At 46.4% G+C, this 20,922-nt stretch overlaps 1 protein-coding gene across 3 annotated transcripts in view; it reads right to left on the bottom strand.

The window, feature by feature from the left end:
• LOC119974945 (coronin-6-like) overlaps window positions 1-20,922 on the bottom strand; it is a 283,817-nt gene that overhangs the window by 74,126 nt on the left and 188,769 nt on the right. For all 3 annotated transcript variants that reach the window (XM_038814320.1, XM_038814317.1, XM_038814318.1), the window contains one exon: window positions 20,213-20,335. In XM_038814320.1, the coding sequence (XP_038670248.1) occupies window positions 20,213-20,335 (123 nt within the window). The remainder of the gene's footprint in view (window positions 1-20,212; window positions 20,336-20,922) is intronic.

Below are 20,922 nucleotides of genomic sequence, written 5' to 3'. Positions count from 1 at the left end.
GAATTTTGATCAGGTCCATGGATAAAGTATATAGTCATCTTCGACTACCTGGCACTTTAGGCACATCAGGGATAAGGCAGTGCCGAACCTGTGTCTAAGACTAGGCATAATATAAGTACAGTGTATTATCTTGAACTAAGTCTCCTTCATCTTACTGCAAACTAAAATTTTACCAGCATAGTTTCATATGTTACCCCATGTCTCCTCATCGATCTTGATAGCTGTCTTTTTCCCATGCCTGCAAGGCACTCAGCGTGGTGATGTAGGCTCTGGAATTCAAAACATCGTGGGACATGCTAATCAATTGTTTTGGCTCCATAGAAATCAGGATTCTTTGCACTGGGGCAATTGAGGAATCAAGATGCAGGGAAGGCTTTTTAAGGATAAAGTCTCTAAGACGTAAGTATTTTAAAAAAAATTGTTTTGGGAGGCCAGATTGCTGACATAGTTGCTCAAAGGATGACAAGGAGGCGTTTTTGATATGTCTCCCAGACTAAAAATGCTTCTATCTCTCCAGGAATCGAATCCATGGTTGATTAGATCAGGTGGAAAGTCGGGACTGGATAGGAGAGAGAGCGGATAACAGTTTGGATCTCCCTGCTACTTGATGGACCAACCTCCACACTCTAGTATTAATAATAATAGGATTATCATACTTTGCAGAGCTTGTGTTAATGTTACCATAGAACAACAAGACCTGCTCTGCTGCAATATCGAGCCATATGGAAGCTGGATCCACCCTGATGAATCTTAGATGAAAGGCCGGCTGAGAAAACCGAATATTCGGGGGACCCAACCCCCCCCCCCACAATGCCCCTGGTAACTGGAGCCGAGCAAACTTAAGGCAAGGTTTCTTTTCCAAGTAAACGTACTAATCATTGCATTATTTTCCTTAACAACAACATGGCAGAATTAGCAAGGAATATAACAATCTGGGTAACAGGCTCATTTTAAAAAGGGTGATCCTCCCAAGCATGAAATCGGGAGTGCCGACCACAGTGAGATTCTACCTCATAGCTGCGATCCACTGTGGGAAGCTGGCCCTATATAATTATCTGAAGGAGGGGGTAATTGAAACTCCCAGATATTTAAATCCCACGGGGCAGCTCCTTCAGGGGAAATTAGCAGGGGGAGGTGGTGTACCCCTCAGCCCCCCCTCTCCCACCATCAACGACATGGCCACAAATCGGGCCCGCACCATTACCCCCCCTCCACCACCTCACTTTACACCAAAGGCAATAAGGTATCCCAATCCACTGCTTTCATGGATGAAGGACCTTCCTGTGCCAAAGTAGGATAGAGTCAACAACACAGAAATACTCCCATAATAAGAGAAAAAAAAGAATCACAACCACAATAGTTCTAAGCGGTCATTCCTCATTAAGACTGAGGATCCAGAGCATTAACCTCACAGTCAAACTGTCGTTATCATCTGGATACCTACTCCAGAACAAAGAGAAGAAGACGAAGAACACCCATGAAGACCTGTATCCAACACCACGCACCCTTTGGCAATGGCACCACTCAGTTTGCCATGAGTTAGAGCTTGAGTTAGAGCTTGAGTTAGTCCAGGCTGAAAATCATCGCTCCAATTCTTGCCCCTCATCGATTGAACGAAGCCCAAGGCAGTAGTCGGATTATCAAAGGACTTGATGAAGTTGTCGGGTACAATTTTCAGGATCGCAGGATAAAGCACAGCATAATTCACTCTGACAGCCTTGTGTTGCCTTCAAACTTCATCGAAGCCCTTACGTTTGGCTTGTGTCGGCTTGCTGAAAATTCCTGGAAGAAGGAAATCTCACTCTCTCATGAAGCCAGGTCCCACCACACCTTGCCATTTCCAGGACCTTCTGCCAATCTTTGAGCTTGGGGAAGCGAATGATTAAGGGTCTGGGATGAAAACCATCTCTTGACCTCAAAGATAGGGTAAGATTTACCCTTTACTTTGAAATTCCCAACCTTCACAGCAAGCTCGAGAAATCATGGCAGTCAATCCTCAAAGAGCCTAACACCCCCAAAACTTCCAACAAACTAACGATTTAGAAATTCTTTCTCCAACCTCAGTTCTTCAAGTTCTCCAGGGCCTCCGGAACGCCACTCAACCCGTTTGCCAAGGATTGAATTCTTGCCTCCAGATGCCACAACCCCAACCCCCACCCCTGAGGAGGAAGCTGCAGTCTCCACAGAAGAAATGCCATCACGGCGTTTACCTGGGTACTCACCACCGGTGCAGATGGTGTTTACAATCACCTCACAGATGTGGATCCACAGCAGGCGGAGGCAGTCACAGCCAAGGTCTCTGACACTCAGAGGACTACTGCAGACTAGGCCCCTGATGAATCCGAGACCGATGTCGAGCCTCTGCACTCGGCCCTGATAAGTATCTTGGAGATGCAAACTCAGACGGGGGAACATCAGGCAGAGTTGTTGGAGGCTGTCTGTCGACTGGGTTGAACACTGGAGGAGCCTGTCCACATTCTTCTGCTGTCGTAGCTTCAGCGTGCGAGTGCATCAAAGTCTCCGTGGGAAGGGCATCGGCCACCTTGGAAACCCAGGTCCAGCAGTTTCTGCTATATTTGCGCTCGGACCTGCACACCATCCTTTAGAACATAGAACATTACAGCGCAATACAGGCCCTTCGGCCCTCGATGTTGCGCCGACCTGTGAAACCACTCTATAGCCCATCTACACTATTCCCTTATCCTATCTCTCTATCTAATCCTCTGATCATCTTGTATGCCTCAATTAAGTCACCTCTTAACCTTCTTCTCTCTAACGAAAACAGCCTTAAGTCCCTCAGCCTTTCCTCATAAGATCTTCCCTCCATACCAGGCAACATCCGGGTAAATCTCCTCTGCACCTTTTCCAATGCTTCCACATCCTTCCTAAAATGCGGCAACCAGAACTGCATGCAATACTCCAAATGCGGCCGCACCAGAGTTTTGTTCAGCTGCAACATGACCTCATGGCTCCGAAACTCAATCCCTCTACCAATAAAAGCTAACATATCGTACGCCTTCTTAACAACCCTATCAACCTGGGTGGCAACTTTCAGGGATCTGTGTACATGGACACCGAGATCTCTCTGCTCATCCACACTACCAAGAATCTTACCATTAGCCCAGTGCTCTGTATTCCTGTTATTCCTTCCAAAATGAATCACCTCACACTTTTCTGCATTAAACTCCATTTGCCACCACCCAGCCCAGCTCTGCAGCTTATCGATGTCCCTCTGTAACTTTTAACATCCTTCCGCACTGTCCACAACTCCACCGACTTTAGTGTCATCTGCAAATTTACTCACCATTCCTTCTACGCCCTCCTCCAGGTCATTTATAAAAATGACAAACAGCAGTGGCCCTAAAACAGATCCTTGTGTTACGCCACTAGTAACTGGACTCCAGGCTGAACATTTCCCATCGACCACCACCCTTTGTCTTCTTCCAGCTACCCTGTTACTTTCGCTCCTATCCAGAATCATCTTTGCAATCCTTTCCTCTACATTTCGGACGCCTATAGAAAATTCCCAACAGGGTGACCTCTCCTTTCCTGTTTCTAACCTCAGCCCATACTACCTCAGTAGACGAGTCCTCATCAAATGTCCAATCTGCCATCATAATACTGACCTTGACTAACAATGCCACCCCTCCCCCTCTTTTACCACCTTCCCTGAGCTTACTGAAATATCTAAACCCCGGAACCTGCAACAACTATTCCTGTCCCTGCTCTATCCATGTCTCTGAAATGGCCACAACATCGGAGTCCCAGGTATCAATCCATGCTGTAAGTTTACCCACCTTATTCCGGATGCCCCTGGCGTTGAAGTAGACACACTTTAAACCACCTTCCTGCCTGCCGGTACACTCCTGCAACCTCTAGTCATGGGTGCATTCCAGCATGGGCAAGGCAAGAAGGGGACGAGGCATTCACCCTCCCTCCAGGTGCCCCTTCCCCTCAAGGAGTCAGGGAGGGGCCAATAGGCACTCAAAGGAAAGGGGGGTGCCAGCCAGGCACTCTGGGAGTATCCAGCCAGGACAGTCCAAGAGTCCCCTGCCATTCCAACTCCCCTTTGCCAGTGACCCCATCAACTCCAGCAGGTCAGGCCAAGGCATGTGCACCTGTACCTGACCAGGAGACCTTTAGCAGGCCAAGACCCTCAACAGCCACCAGAGGGTGCGCACCAAAGTCATCTCAGACAACAGGGGATAGCAATCAGCAAGCTGCCTCCAACTCAGCTGCAGATGTTGGAGCTGCGCCTGGACGTAGCAGTTGGGTTATGTATTGAATGCATATTGGGGACAAAAGTTGTATATAGTTTTGCACATTGTATATAGTTGTCACTTTTGAAAATATATGTTGACTATATCCATCTCCTGGCTTCATGTCTTCCATTTTGATTCAATTTGCGTCACCATTTTGCAGTCATTTAAGGATCCAGAATGTGGCCCCTACTGTAGTCCCATCAGGAACTACAATTGCTTATGTTCTCACACATTTTCACCAGAGTGAGTAATCAATAAATCCACATCAGCAACATCGGCCAATATACATCATTTTTGGCAGCACTGCCTGGCCAATATGCCTCTCAGCCAATTATCACAGGTAAACATGCTTTAGCCTCGGGAGAAGTGCTCATCGAGGTTATTGATTTTACTGCTGCTGTTGCACTAATATCAGTTGTTTGGGGATGGAACGTGTGGCGAGTTAGATTAGAATCGTTTGTCCAATGTGTCATTTCGAATCACTTTTAATGTGCTAGAAATCAGCACTCTAATGTACGCCTCGAAACCCATGCCTGTCTGAAGGAAAATGCATTGTCTGCTTTTAAGGCTGAATCATAGAATCCCTATCGTGCAGAAGGAGGCCAATCGACCCATTGAGTCTGCACCGACCCACTGAGAGAGCACGCTACCCAGGCCCACGCCCTATCCCTGTAACCCCACCTGTCCTTTTGGACACTAAAGGAAATTTTTCATGACCAATCTACTCAACATATGCCCTTCATTGGCGATTTGTCATTCTCTGTATGCGTGACGCTGAACTGGGCCAGTAAGGATGCAATGGGCACCTTAGACCTAACTGCAAGAGGCGTTAGAGTGTACGATTTAAGAGGTGTCTATTCAACTTGGTGAAGCCGTTTCCTAAGGTCACATGATGTTCATTTGGACCTACACGGCTCCTTAGCATGGGGTTAAGTAGTCCATGGGTCAAGGAACAGCTGACTACTCAATTTAGCAATCATTGCATGAAAGGGCTTTCAGTGACATAGGATAGACATGAATGGCCTGGTGTGCGGCCCCATCTCAATGATTTTAAGACGACGCAAACGCCTCTGAATGGTCCATGCAAGAATGAATTACTCATTGGCTGTTGTGCCTAGAATGAATGCTCATGGTATTGCCCTAATGCCAAGGTCATCTGGGACAGAGACTGGTCAGGCTTATGACAATTGCAGGGCCCCAAGTGGTTACACCTCAGCCAACCATAGCCCTGATGAGGCACTTTCAGTGAGGACAACATGAACAAATCTCAAAACTTCACTGCATAATTCAGTTGTTAATAGCTAATGTTTCATGATGTCCTAATGGTGATCGACTGCCATTAGCAAGATGGTTCCTCATCATTCTGCATTGAGGAGAGCTGGCGATGGGACATGGGACCCTCTCGTGATGCTGCTCTGTGTTGAGTCTGAAATGGTGATATGTGTGATCGGGCTGCCTTATTCAGCAGGTGTCACACTGACATGAGTTCATCCTGTGTAATTTGCATTTCCAGTCATGTCTAAGCTGCCATGTACATTAACTTGGTGAGTCCATGGTGAAAGGACTAAACTGTGTAAAGTTGCCGAAGGATGTGGGAGAAGGAAGTGCTGTTCTGCTTCCACAGCGGCCATATGTTACCACGGCGACTCAGTTAACCGTGGCTTAAGACCCTCCGAGGATGATCCCATCCCGAGGCTGGACGGTAAGCACTGATATTTCCATAACAGCTGTGAGAACGTTTAGCTTTCGAGAGAATTTCTCGCTGAAATAAAAGGTGATGCCAGGCAGCAAAGGCAAAATAACCGACTATTGTGAGAATGTCTCTGTGCTTTATTCCTCCTGGAATCTTGTAGCTGTCAGGTTGTCATGAGCCCATCTGCCAAGTTGTGGCCATGCGTTGGGCTCTTTGTGTGGCGCATCTACATCCTGGCCCTCTTCAGATCCACCCCTTCACCATCCTCCTCCTTGTTGGAGATGTCTCGCTTCTCTATTTCTCCCTCGGACGACAAACCACCCCCTTTGCAACGCCAATGGGGTGCATCAAACAATGATGATAAGGAACACTCTCTGTAGTGAGTATTGGAGAGCTGCACCTGACCAGTCCAAACATCTCCAGAAGGCCAATCATTTGTTCTGGGAAGGACATGGTGATGGAATGAGCAGCATTGTATCTCTCCTCAACAGCATTATTGTGCTTGTCAGCCATGATCATTCAACTGGGATTGTGAAGCTTGAAGTGTGCATGCAGCTTCTATCCAGCAGCCACTTCCCTTGAATAATTTAACCTCCATCCCTTTCTACATGCCTCTGTAAAGAACAGATGGCCAATCACACCGACTCAAAGGTAGGCCCAAAACTAAATGGATTCTCGTATGAAAGAGTACGATTAGTCAAGGAGCAATGCTCCTTCAATGGGCATTTGACTCTCAAAACTAGTGCTCAGCTGAGTCTTGTTCTCCAGGCTGCCTCAGCGTGGGTCCCAAAAGAGTAGTCCTGAACTCCTCCCACACCTTTTGAGACCCCTCCCATCTTGTTTTTTCATGCTTGCTTTTCCAACTTCAACATTGCTGAGTAAAGACGAGGATGGTTCTGCTAATGTTTGTGAGCGTAGCCTACACCTTCCAGCCACCCCCTGTCACGTACCAAGTTCCTCCCATCCTCCTCTACTATCCAGACTCCACCATTACGTTTGGCCCTGTTATAGTTCATGTGGATATTCCTAACCTCACCCCCTGTTCCCTTCAATGCAAGTACAGTGACTTTGCGGGTTGGTGAAGCTTACATGTCCTATGTACAACCCCAATTGTCAATGCACTCATTAGAACAGCCAAACCTAGCAAGACATGTGGAAGGTGTAGCCTTCTGCATGTACCAAGGACATGCCCAATTTGTAGGCATGTGGCAGGAAGGGCCATTGCCAGCGGCAGTCAGCTACAGCAAAGGCTGATAAAGCTACAAAGAGCCATGCATTGCGTATCTTCAAGCAATAACAATACCATCCGATATCCTATAAGAAAAATAAACATGAGGTGATTGACAAATCAGAAAAGGATGTTTGCATGAGTGGTGCGCACATGTTTCACACCATCAATCTCGTGGAAAACATGGATGCCATCTCACCATCCAAGGCACTTGCCAAGATTCAAGCTATTGGCCCGGTAAAAGTTGGTAACTACTCGTTATTGGTAAGGATTGACACAGGGGCAAGTGGCAAAATAGTGGGAATCCTAAAATACATATATCCACAAACATGGAAGACTATAGTGAAACCTATTGCTGTGAAATTGTCACAGGTGTTCGAATACTTAGAGACTAAAGACCTAGTGATCACATGTCTACCGGCAGACTGTGACCTCACACTTGTGACAATCCATGGAATCAGTCACATCTTACATGGTAGATTAACCTCAGAAACTACACCTATCACTTCAGCCCACAACCTGACATTGAAACATCCAGAACTTGCAGGAAAATGTAAGTCCATCAACTGATCTGATCCAAATTGCACAGCGCAAATGCCAGCAGCTACAAGAAGGAATGGTGAATGTTTCTACACTGCAGAAATTGTAGAAAACTATAATTGAAGGATGTATGCCCACAAGCATGCAAGACGATTTTGTCCTCATCAGAATGAGCTCGGCATCTCTTGGGGAGTCACTTCTAAAGGCCGGCAGGCCATTATCTTTGCGTCCTGATTTTCTTCAATAACTTCATCACTCACACATGGGCATAGATCGGATGAGAAGATTCATAAGTGACCCAGAGCCGGGAGCGAACCTGGGACCTCGGCGCCGTGAGGCAGCAGTGCTAACCACTGCACCACCATGCTGCCCCTACAAAGGCACAATGATGAGGAGCAACTGAGGACAAATCAGATCCATTCCAACTCCTCAACCACCGTGCACCCCATCTGCATTGAGAACAAGATTCCAAATGCAACCTGGAATCACATCCAAGACTAAGAATCCCGCAGATCTTTGTCAGCAATTGAACAAGCTTCCAGACAAGGTTATGATTACAAATCTGGGATTCATTCGGCGCCCAAGAGTAACCAGCCACACCTGGGAGACCTCGCCAGTGCGCATTTTTTTTACACGCAGACGTGCGCCAGGCGTAACACCAGGTGGATCTCCCAGGACAATGGAGGCCCATGGGTGGTCTGGAAAAGGGTAGGATGGCATCCTGGCACTCCCTCTGGCACCTTGGCACAGTCACTCTGCCACAGTGCCAGGGCACAGCCCAGATGCCTGTCTGGCAGTGCGAGGATGACAGGTTGACACTTCATGGGGTCGAGCGTGCGAGAGCTTTGCCACATAGAGGGAGGTTCCCGGGAGCTTCCCCAAGGCTGGAGAGGGAGGGGGAGTTGAAAAGAGCATAGGGCCTGAGAGGGGAGAGATTGGGGCAGCCTTTCAAAATGCCGCCCTGATCTGCAATTTACATCGATCCCTATAAGTGTGGCTTCAGTGGGGAGAAACTCCTGAGGCCAAAAAAACGGCGAAGTGCCATTAGCGAGACGTTTCTCGGCACTGCAGAAAAACATCCGACTAAATGTCCCGTCGAGCGGATCTTAACTTGAGTCTGATGAACCGTGCCCCTTTGCCTTGCAGTTTGACCAGCTGAGGGAATGGAAAAAGGACATCAATGTGTTGAGGCTGAACTTGAAAGAGCAATCAACATCACACAGACATTTGTGAAGAGAATTAATAGGAAGTTGATGCGGAAGCAATGCATTGTTACTGAGTTTTGGGCCCTGTACAGAAGGGGTGCAATCAGCCAGTACCACCACTAAATCCAGTTAAGGACAAACACAGACGCTAAATCCAGTTTTCTCCTTTAAACTAGAATGCCTCTTGAAGTGGTCTCTTTGATCAATGTGTCCAGTCTAACAGAACAATATTTTCTTTTTAAAACTGATTTACCTGTCCCTAGCACATGGACCAGGATTAGGCTATTGTCCGCATGAGATTTGAGAGAAGATTGAAAAGCAGCAAAAAATTAATATGTCTGAGTTTATTGATTGCAGCAAGAAACTTTTACGATTTTTACTTTGGGAATCAGTGAGCTGCGTGGAAAGTTAATGAGACACAACGGCCCTGCCCGGATAAATGTCACTAAAATAGACCTAAAACTCCAGATGAAGAGATCAAAGTGACCACATCATAGCAATCAGCCCAGAATAACTGTATCCATCCGTCCGGCGAATTGAAACAAGTGTTAATCAGCCAGGCAGATAAATCAACTCTATGAATGCTTGATGGCAGCGATGGTTGAATGGAGTTGAATAACACCCTGAATTAACAGTCCTTAATAGCCAATATAAATTGGTGGCCTTTTTCAGCCACTTATGGGTTACAATCAAAAGGATTTGTTAAGCTCTGCGTACTGCCCTGTTCACAATGACATTTTAGTCCTCCTATCTATCACATTTTCTTTAATGTATGAAAACTTTAAACCTGTTAATATGGTCTAAAGAGCAAATTAAACCCCTGGCTGACATGTCCAATGCCTGCTGAGTTAGGGAAGAATGAATGAATTAAAATCTTTTAAAACAACAAAATTCACCCCCACTCCAGAAATCAATACTCCAGGTATCCCCTCGTACTTGGAAACTAACATTCCTCCACTAATTGCCCTCCTATCTCCAAAGTTCTTGAATGTGTTATGATTCGCCAATCCATGGCCACCTTTCTCGAAAGTTCATTTGAACTACTCCAATCAGATTTCACACCTGCTGAAACAGTCCTCACCAAGGTCACCATGAATAGTCTCTGATTCTAACAATCACTGGTTATTATCCCTCCCTGGCCTCTCCACACATTTTGATACAGTCAAACACATCACCCACCTCCATCTCAATCAGGCTACCTTACGTTGCTTCCAATCATACCTCTCTGATCATAGCCAGAGTATCTCCAGGAATGGCTTCTTGCCCTGCCCCCATATCATTATCTCCAAGTACCAAATCCTCAAAGATCTATCGCTGACATCCCTCCCTTTTTCCTATTCACGTGCCACCCCATGGTAATACCTCTGCAGCCATGAAGGTGACGATGATGGCTGTCATTTATATTCCACCTTTTAGGACCACTGGCCATCTCAAAGCACTGACAAAGATATGCATTGAGCTTCCATAAATACATGACACCAACCTCGATCTTGGCACCTCAGGCTGGATTCTACCATCGAGGACCATGTCTGTGATGGTCCATTGCCGGGGGATGTTTCCCAATGCGGAGTGCAATGGGAAACCATGGCATATCTTCTATCCCTGTATAATTAGTTATGCATCCAGGGGTTTTTGTGCCACCTTCCAAGCTTGGGCACGCTTGATGACACATGGCCCAGTGTCATACTCGGGTGCCAAGTTGAAAAGGTGCAAGACATTACTGATGCACTATTGACGATGGACTTCCCCAAAGGCACAGAAGCTGGAAGATCCATCTGGAAGATGCTTCCCACACTCACTGCTGTCGTGCTCTAGGGCCCAACATCACTGGCAGCCCATATCCCAAACTGTAAAGGCAGCCCCAGACTTTCTTTAGGCAAAGCCTTGGCATTTGCATGATGTTTCTGGACCAGTGTGTTTTCCAATGGTGTAATGGAGAATTGGACATGATGTGGGGGGGGACACAGGCTGGGAGATTACAGGTGGCCTTCACTTGTATTCCATTAGTGGGATGCAAACGAGTTTCACGCTGATCTCCAGCGGGATTCCTGAATCGCCATGGCGACCACCAATTGCAATTCCTGCTGCAATTTCACACCGGCCCAACACTTATTTTTGGACTTTCTGCTGAACTCCCCCCTCGTCTGCCACTGATCCCACCAGTGAGGGCATGGGAGAATTCCACCCGACATCTCGAATCGCTTCCACTGTCTCTGTGTTGCTTGACATCCAGTCCTGGATGGACTGCAATGATAAACACTGAAAAGAGCAAGAAACTCCTCCTCTTCCCCATTACCAGTCCCACACTGGGCATCTTTTCAGACTTAACAAGATGTCTAGCACTCTCGGGACCTTTATTCAAGTCTGAACTGAGTTTCTAATCCCATAGCCTCTACATCGCAAAGATCGCCTACTTTCACTTCCAGACATCGTTGCTTCTACCACTTACCTTAGCGCATGTGCACTCAAATTGTGACTCCGATGCTCTCGTGGTCAGCCTCCTATGAAGATTGTTCTCAAGAATCAAATGTGAGCAAGTTCTGAAACAGGTTTCACCTTTATTCTAATCTATATTGCTATGTTGAGAATAAAATTGAGGCCTAGGAAACAAGCAAGCATTTCCATAGCACCTTTCAAAATTTCAGAGCATCTCAAAGTACTTTACGGACAATTAGGTGCTTTTGAAGTATAGGGTTGGATTCTCCGTCAGCGTTCGCCCAGCAACCGGAGAATCTCACCCGAGGTCAATGGAATTCTCCACTGTAAGCGGATCGCACATTTTGTTCTTGCGGTGGGCGAGGCGGGAGAATTCTGCCTAGAGTCACTATAATAATTTATTTGAGGAGTTAACAAGGAAGTAATACAAAGGAGAACCAGTGGATGTGATTTAGTTAGATTTCCAGAAGGCCTTTGACAAGGTGCCGCACAGGAGATTGTTAAATGCGTTAAGAGCCCATGGTGTTAAGGGTAGGATTCTGGCATGGATAGAGGATTGGCTGACTGACAGAAGGCAGAGAGTGGGGATAAAGGGGTCTTTTTTCAGGATGGCAGCCGGTGACTAGTGGTGTGCCTCAGAGGTCTGTGCTGGGACCACAACTTTTCACAATATACATTAATGATCTGGAAGAAGGAACTGAAGTCACTGGTGCTAAGTTTGCAGATGATACAAAGATCTGTACAGGTAGTATTGAGAAGCAGGGGGGCTGCAGAAGGATTTGGACAGGCTAGGAGAATGGACAAAGAAATGGCAGATGAAATACAATGTGAAAACGTGTGAGGTTATGCACTTTGGAAGGAGGAATGGAGGCAGAGACTATTTTCTAAATGGGGAAACGTTTAGGAAATCAGAAGCAAAAAGGGACTTAGGAGTCCTTGTTCACGATTCTCTTAAGGTTAATGTGCAGGTTCAGTCGGCAGTTTGGAAGGCAAATGCAATGTTAGCATTCATGTCGAGTGGGCTGGAATACAAGAGCAGGGATGTACTGCTGAGGCTGTATAAGGCTCTGGTCAGACCCCATTTGGAGTATTGTGAGCAGTTTTAGGCCCTGTATCTAAGGAAGGATATGCTGGCCTTGGAAAGAGTCCAGAGGAGGTTCACAAGAATGATTGCTGGAACAAAGAGCTTGTCATATGAGGAACGGTTGAGGAATCTGGGTCTGTACTCGTTGGAGTTTAGAAGAATGAAATGAAATGAAATAAAAATCACTTATTGTCACGAGTAAGCTTCAAATGAAGTTACTGTGAAAAGCCCCTAGCGAGGCCAGGGTAGAGTGGACGTGGAGAGGATGTTTCCACTTGTAGGAAAAACTAAAACCAGCGGTCACAATCTCAGACTAAATGGACGATCCTTTAAAACAGAGATGAGAAGGAATTTCTCCAGCCAGAGGGTGGTGAATCTGTGGAGCCAAATCAAATTTGGAGGCCAAATCACTGAGTGTCTTTAAGATAGAGATTGATAGGTTCTTGATTAATAAGGGGATCAGGGGTTACGGGGAGTGCAGGAGAATGGGGATGAGAAAAATATTAGCCATGATTGAATGGCGGAGCAGACTCGATGGGTCAAATGGTCTAAATTTGCTCCTATGTCTTATGGTCTAATAATGAAGGAAACATGGTAACCAATTTGCACATTGCAAGCTCCCAAAGTCAGCAATGAGACAATGACCAAATAATCTGCTTTACTCATGTTGCCAGTGAACTAAATACTGACCACGGACAAAGTGGGAACTCCTCTGTTCATCTTCAAAACCGTGCTGTTGGAGCTTTTTTTACGTCCACTCATGGCGGCAAACGGGGCATCAGGTTAAAATATTAACCAAAAGATGGTACCCCTGACAGTGTAGCACTCCCTCAGACCATACTGTAAGCGTCAGCCTAGCCTTTGTGCTCAGGCCTATGGAGCAGCACTTGAACTCAGGACCGACTGGCTTAGAGCCAAGTACATTACCCCCTAAGCAAGGCCACCACCACCTTGGTGTGGCAAGCTGCTGATAAAGTACCTGCTACAGTGAAAAAAGGGAGAAGTCATACTTAAATAGATTGTTCCTTCAGGAGTGGTGACTGAAATGCTTCATGTGTAACAGATCTCAAGATGAATGGTTTTAATATGTACCTGCACAGGAGACGCATTAATGACGGCATTTCATTTTCTCCAGTCACCCCCTTCCAGCAAAGGAGACCTTGACTGGCTTTATTTATTACCATTCAATAAACAATAAGATGAGTGGGTCACCTCTGCTGAAGGAAAATGCATAAATGAAAGAATTAATTTTAACACCTCTGAATTTACACATATGTTACATCAATCTTCATGACACGCAGTTCGGAGCACTCCAGGGGGTTGCTGTGCCACTGGCTTTTATTACAAAAACAAATGCTGACAAATAAATGAGTCTCCTGGCAATCTATGCACTAAATCTTCCATAGCTTCACTCACTACACCCTGGAAGTCACTCTGAAGCTCCACAAAATAAATGCACTCTGAAGCCGTCCAGCTTGAAGTGTGCTATTCATAATTCAAACCTCACACACACAATTTATGGAATAGAAATGCGGAATAATAAACACATAAAAAAAAAAACAGTAACACGCCAGAAACGGAAACATTTTATGAACTTTACTCAACCTTTAACATGTTACTCTCTGGAGCCATTTTATATTATCATTCTTCATAAAAAAAAATTTGTTAACTTTATCAGTGATAAGAAGTTGTATTGCATTTCGATATAAGAAACTAATTTGCAATGCGTGTCGAATTTAACTAGCATTTACACACACTCGAAATACAATATCACTGTTATATACCATCTCTCATCATGTGATGCAGCGTGGATGTGAGTCTATTTATCCTAATGCTCATTGCAAGGTTTAGATGAAGATGAAGGGCCTCACGGTAGCATGGTGGTTAGCATCAATGCTTCACAGCTCCAGGGTCCCAGGTTCGATTCCCGGCTGGGTCACTGTCTGTGTGGAGTCTGCACGTCCTCCCCGTGTGTGCGTGGGTTTCCTCCGGGTGCTCCGGTTTCCTCCCACAGTCCAAAGATGTGCGGGTTAGGTGGATTGGCCATGCTAAATTGCCCGTAGTGTAAGGTTAATGGGGGGATTGTTGGGGTTACGGGTATGTGGGTTTAAGTAGGGTGATCATTGCTCGGCACAACATCGAGGGCCGAAGGGCCTGTTCTGTGCTGTACTGTTCTATGTTCTATGTTCTATGACTCAATCTAACTGATACACTTCCAAAATGGTGACCTGTCTTCCTTTTACAGTATTCAGTAGTTTCTTAAATAGGTACAAGCTGGTGTCTGTTCTAAAATTGAGTTGAACCAATCCATCATCCGGCTGCAGGCATATCTGAAAGTACTGCTCCGATTTACTCTCCCGATCCCATTAAGGTTCCATCATAATTTCCCCTCGGAGGGATCATTTCTCAAGAATGAACAGCCCGAGTTTATCCAATTGTTTCGCAAAGCTCATTGCCCCAGTCACAATCTTCTCCTGCTCCTATATCTGCAACACCAATTCATATGTAGGCAACGGACAGAGAATTTTAGATTTCACTCGCTGCAGGGGGAGTTAGGTCCGTTTAATTAAACATTTCTAAAGACAAATGGTGGCGATAATGCAAGCTCACCCAGGAACAGGAGTAGTCCATTCAGCTTCTTCTGCAATTCAATGTAATGATGGCTGAGCTGCACCACAACTCCATGTACCCTTTGTCCCATAAACCTTAACAACTCTGATCAACTAAAAGCCAAAAATCTCAGACGTAAAATTAACAATCAAACATAATTGCTGCTTGCAGAGGAGAATTCCACATTTTTACCATCCTTTGCATGAAAGTGTTTCCGACTTTCACTCCTGAAAGATCTAACAATCCAGCACTATTGTTTTAGATTCTGCCCCCTCATCACAGATATCCCAACTCGGGGGAAACAATGGGCGGAATTCTCAGACCCCCGCCGTGTCGGAGGATCGGCGCGGCACCGCACGAATTGCACCACGCCGCCCCGACGACTGCGGAGAATCGGCGCCATCGGTGCCAGCGTGGTTGGTGCGACGCCAGTCGGGGTATGCGCCACCTTTCCGGCCTGGATGATAGGCCGAACGGCCGTCAAAAAAAATCCGAGACCCGCCGGCGCTGTTTTAACATCCCCTGAGCCAGCGGGACCTTAGCGTCGAAGGGTCCGGGGGCGGCCTGTGGGGGGGAGGGGCGTCTGACCACATGGGGGCCTCCGTAGTGGCCTGGATGCCCACCAATCGGCAGGCCGGCCTCTCTGACTGGGGGCCTCCTTTCCTTCATGTTGGCTCCTGTAGCCCTGCGCCATTTGGCGTCAGGGCCGGCACGGGGAAGAAGGCCAGTGCGCATGCGCTAGTTGGCGCCGGCCCAACAGTGCATGCGCGGATCCTGCGTGGGCCACTCCAGCACCATGCTAGCCCTCTGTGCGCCGGAGGATGGGGCCCCGGAACGGGCGCCAAAACCGGAGCAAAATACTCCCGTTTTTAGGCCGGCGTCCACACTCAGCCGCCCGATGGGAGAATCATATCTCTCTCTACCTCATCTGTTTCCCTTACTATGTTGAAATCTTCAAGAAATTGACTCCTTAACTTTCCATATTCCACGAAATTCCACACAGCCTAATTTGTCAAACCTCCGCATAATTTAAACCTGGAGTCCAAGTACCACCAGCCTGGCAATTATTCCCTCTGCAGCAAGATCTTTGCCTCGGCCATTGCAGCAGAGGATAGCAAGTGTCAGGTACATCCTGCGTAAAAATTGAAAAAAGTAAATAAAACAGTGTGAGGCATAGTAGCACAGTAGTTAGCACTATTGCTTCACAGCGCCAGGGACCTGGGTTCAATTTCCGTCTTGGGTCACTGTCTGTGTGGAGTCTGCACGTTCTCCCTGTGTCTGCAGGGGTTTCCTCCGGGTGCTCTAGTTTCCCCCCACAGTCCAAAGATGTGCAGGTTAGGTGGATTGGTCGTGCTAAATTGCCCCGTAGTGCCCAAAGGTTATGTGGGGTTGCTAGGTTACGGGGATAGGGTGGAGGTGTGGGATTAGGTAGGGTGCTCTTTCAGGGCTGGTGATTGATTTGACTTGATTTATTGTCACATGTACCGAGGTACAGTGAAAAGGATTTTTCTGTGCACAAGGGAGCGTACATTACGTACATAGTAGACAGAAAAAGGATAATCAACAGAGTACATTGACAAATGATACATCGACAGTGATTGGTTACAGTGCGGAACAAGGGCCAAACAAAGCAAATACAAGCGCAGCATAGGGCGTTGTGAATAATGTTCTTACAAGGAACAGATCAATCCGAGGGGGAGTCATTGAGGAGTCTTGTAGCTGTGGGGAAGAAGCTGTTCCTATGTCTGGATGTGCGGGTCTGCAGACTTCTGTATCTTCTGCCTGATGGAAGGGTCTGGAAGAAGGCAAAGCCTGGGTGGGAGGGGTCTCTGATAATGCTGTCTGCCTTCCTGAGGCAACGGGAGGTGTAGACAGAATCAATGTAAGGGAGGCAAGCTGTGTGATGTGTTGGGCTGAGTTCACCACACTCTGCAGTTTCTTGCGATCTTGGGCCAAGCAGTTGCCATACCAAGCTGTGATGCAGCCAGATACAATGTTCTGCGGATAGGATGTAGAGTCAATGGACTGAATGGCCTCCTTCTGCTCAGTAAATTATGAGGCATTTGCCCAACTTCCCATCCATTTTTCGTTTTAAAACGTGGCAAGAAAGTTTTAGGGGTGGTTTCACAATGCATTTACAGCACTGTTAAGAAGTATTTTTCTTGACAGTTACGTTGCAGTTATGACACAAACACAATATGAATGTGCAACAGGAGTCCAGCCCAACAGCAGAATGAACCTTAGCAAACACAGTGGAGGAGGGAATCTCAGCCATTTCATTGCTGAGGAATTTTGGGCCTGGTGTCGGAGTGGATTTGGCTTCATCCTGATGCTAAATGTGTAGATACATAAACACAGAAGAACTGACTGGAAAAGTGAAAAGTTTGCTATATATTCACCATGTAAGGATCGAGTGGTTGACCCATTTAGATTTTCTAAGTCAAAAAAGGCTGAAGGGGTAGCTAAGTTCCTCAGTGATGTGGTTCTCTGTATCATCTTGATTCAAGCTCTGTATCTTTTTTTGATGCAGTCTACCCAGCACGGCTCCATAAGCCGAACTACAACACCGACTCGACTGCACTATGTCTGAATGCACCAGTGCTTACTATGTAGTTAGCAAAACTATCCCGTAATGCCCGCAGCCACCTGATACGCCTCAAAGCTCCCATCTAACTACCTGCCGTGTTCAAGGACATGATGCATGGGTCTGTCTTCAGCGTGCACAGAAGATCTGGATTTGCCAGGTTTCTCAAGGCTTTACCACCACAGCATTTCTGCTTTATAAAATTTCACAGGAGATGGCAATTTGCCGATCATGCCTGAGGAAATGCTGGCTCCTCAGCTAGACCCATCTACTCTAACCACATTTTTCAATCCTGTCCCTGTCGCTATTTTTTCTTGCTTCCTTTTAAAATATTTATTTTAAAAGATGTTTCCGTCTTTGTTTCAATAATCACCGGGTAAAATAATTTATTTCCTCTCCCCATCTTCTCACCATTCGTGGAAAATTCTTCATGTTATGATCCAGAATCAATGCTTTTTTTTATTAACACTTCACCAAATTCTTTCATTTTTCAAAGCTCTGAAGCATACATTCCTTTTTTAAAAGAGGCATCACCTCGTTTTTCTTTCGCTCATGGGACGTGGGTGTCGCTGACAAAGCCAGCATTTATTGTTCATCTCAGCCCTAATTTTCCTTGAGAAGGTGGGTGGTGAGCTGTCTTCTTGGACTGCTGCAGTCCATGTGGGTTCAGGGACACAGGGAGGGAGTTGCAGGATTTTGACCCAACGAGAGTGAAGGAACAACGATGTGGTTCAAAGTCAGGATGGAGCGTGGATTGGTAGGGAACTTGCTGGTATTAACCTAACTTTAAGAACTGCAAAGGTTAATGAAATGCCTAGAGTAGCCACTAGAGGGAGCTACAGAGACACGTATATAAGGCATTGATGCTAAGCCTTGTGGGAGAGAGAAAGTAGTCCAGGAGTTAGCTAGAGACAGCCAAAAGTATTGATAGTGTGAGTAAGAGCAGATCATAGTTTATAACAGTATTAAGATTAGTTGCAGATGAGCGTAGTTTACATGTGAACAATCAACTGTGTATTATTTAGAAGTACTTGTTGAATCCAAATCAGTGGTGTCAATAAATTTATAGCTTTGTTTAAGTTCAAGTAATTTTGTGGTCTTTGTGAACACTATGCCAATCATCCTGAATTAAGCAACACAAAGAACACCACAGTGGTGATGTTCTCATTGTGCATAAGATGGTGGATGGAGTGCCAAACATGTAGGCTGCTACGTCTTGGATTATGCCTAGTTTCTTGAGTGCTGTTGGAGATTCCTTCTGGCACCTACAATCAACAGCCTAGGGCATGTCTGGTTTATACATGCCGCCTGCTGTGCCTCTTAAAACTAGCTTCTGCAACTAATACAGACATGATTTTTCCCTCTCCAGCAGTCACTGTCGTCTCTGCTCAACATCTCCCTTCCTCACACCTTCAGCATGAACTACTCTATCCAACACGAATGCTGTGGGTTATGCCTGTATACAGTTTTAAACTTCATCACACCAGATTTCTGCTTCAATTGGAGATTTAGCCTGATCAATGATGTTGCTCGGAAAAAGTCACGTGCACTATCCCAAAATTACTTTGTGGGTTAATACGACTGCCCGAATGTTAGAAGGGTAGTAGATGTCTGGGAACACCGCCACCTGCAAGATCCCCTCTAAGTCACACCATCCTGAATTGGAACTACATTGCCATTCCTTCACTGTCACTGGGTCAAAACGCTGGAACTCCCTTCCCAAAAAAACTGGGCGTACATGGACTGCAGCGGTTCACGTTCAGTTAGGATGGGGAATAAATGATGGCTGAGCCAGTGGCGTCCACATCGCAGAAACAAATTTTTAAATCTTCTGACTTTTTGGGGTGGCACAGTGGTTAGCAAAGCTGCCTCACAGCGCCAGGGACCCGGGTTCAATTCCGGCATTGGGTAACTCTGTGTGGAGTCTGCACGTTCTCCCCCTGTCTGCGTGGGTTTCCTCCGGGTGCTCCGGTTTCCTCCCACAGTCCAAAGATGTGTGGGTTAGGTGGAGTGGCCATGCCAAATTGCCTCTTATTATGCACGGATGTGCAGGTTAGGTAGAGTTACGGGTATAGGGCGGGGTGCACGGGAGAGAAAGAGTGCTCTTTCGAAGGGTGAGTTCAGACTCGATGGGCCAAATGGCCTTCTTCTGCACTGTAGGGTTTTGATGAAATAAGAATGCAGAAGGTTGTTTCCCCATCAGGAACAATTGCAAAATCCATAATAGCTTCACAAGAGGAGTGGCATAGATTTGGAAAATAAAACCTTGAATGCATAGAGTGGAAGGACAGGGAAAGAAGCTGAGACAATAACTGTCAGGGACCTGACACAGATACGGCAGAAGGAATGGGCTCCTGTGATGGAAAATTCTATGATTCAAATTCCTGCTTAGTTACTATTTTGTACATGTCCTGAAAGCAGAGAGGTACTCTTTAAAACTCACACACTCACCCACAGTGTGAGTGGGACAATACAGAGATGACACTTACAATAACTGCATAAATATCAAGCATCTATCTGTCATTGCCTTACTGAATGTGATGTCCATGAAATCATTGAGCAGCTCTTACCATAACTGTGCAGTCCTCCGAGCCGCTGGCGATGACATTGTCATTGTGTGGACACCAGTCAACGTCGAGCACAGGTGCCGTGTGCCCACATACCAAGGGGTGATTTTTATCCACACGCCCAGTCTGCAAAGGAACAGAGAGGCATCGAGTGTTATCATGGTGCCAAAGAAAAAGATAAATGATTAAACAACCCCTTTCACAGGAAGGGGAGACTGGGATTAATCCACCTGGAAAGATTTATGAATCCATTTCACATCTGACAACTGTTTGCGCTTCACATTACCGACTCACTTGCACTGATTAAATGCTGGCCCAAGTCCATACACCCCTTCCTCCTGTTGCGAACAACAGGAGCACAAGAAGGAAGGGAAACTCTTTGGGCAGGATGGAGTTCAAATGTTCACTGCACCCCCCATTATTTCAACAGCAGAAAGAAATTCGTCCACAGCTCCTCTCCCTTTTCTACAGCCAGACTACGCCAGTATTCAGTTCAAAGGGTGGCAAGGGGGTACAGTTGTTAGCACTGCTGCCTCACAACACCAGGGGCCCGGGTTCACTTCTAGCCTTGGGTGTCTGTCTGTGTGGAGTTTGCATGCCTCACCGTGTCTGCATGGGCTTCCTCCTGGTGCTCCAGTTTCCTTCCCCAGCCCAAAGATGTGCAGATTAGGTGGATTGGCCATGCTAAATTGTCCCTTTAGTGTCCAAAGATG

Source organism: Scyliorhinus canicula, chromosome 12 (genome assembly GCF_902713615.1).
Source record: "Scyliorhinus canicula chromosome 12, sScyCan1.1, whole genome shotgun sequence".
Lineage (NCBI taxonomy): Eukaryota > Metazoa > Chordata > Chondrichthyes > Carcharhiniformes > Scyliorhinidae > Scyliorhinus > Scyliorhinus canicula.
Note: the sequence above shows the minus strand (reverse complement) of the source record. Positions and strands in the feature narration are given on the sequence as shown.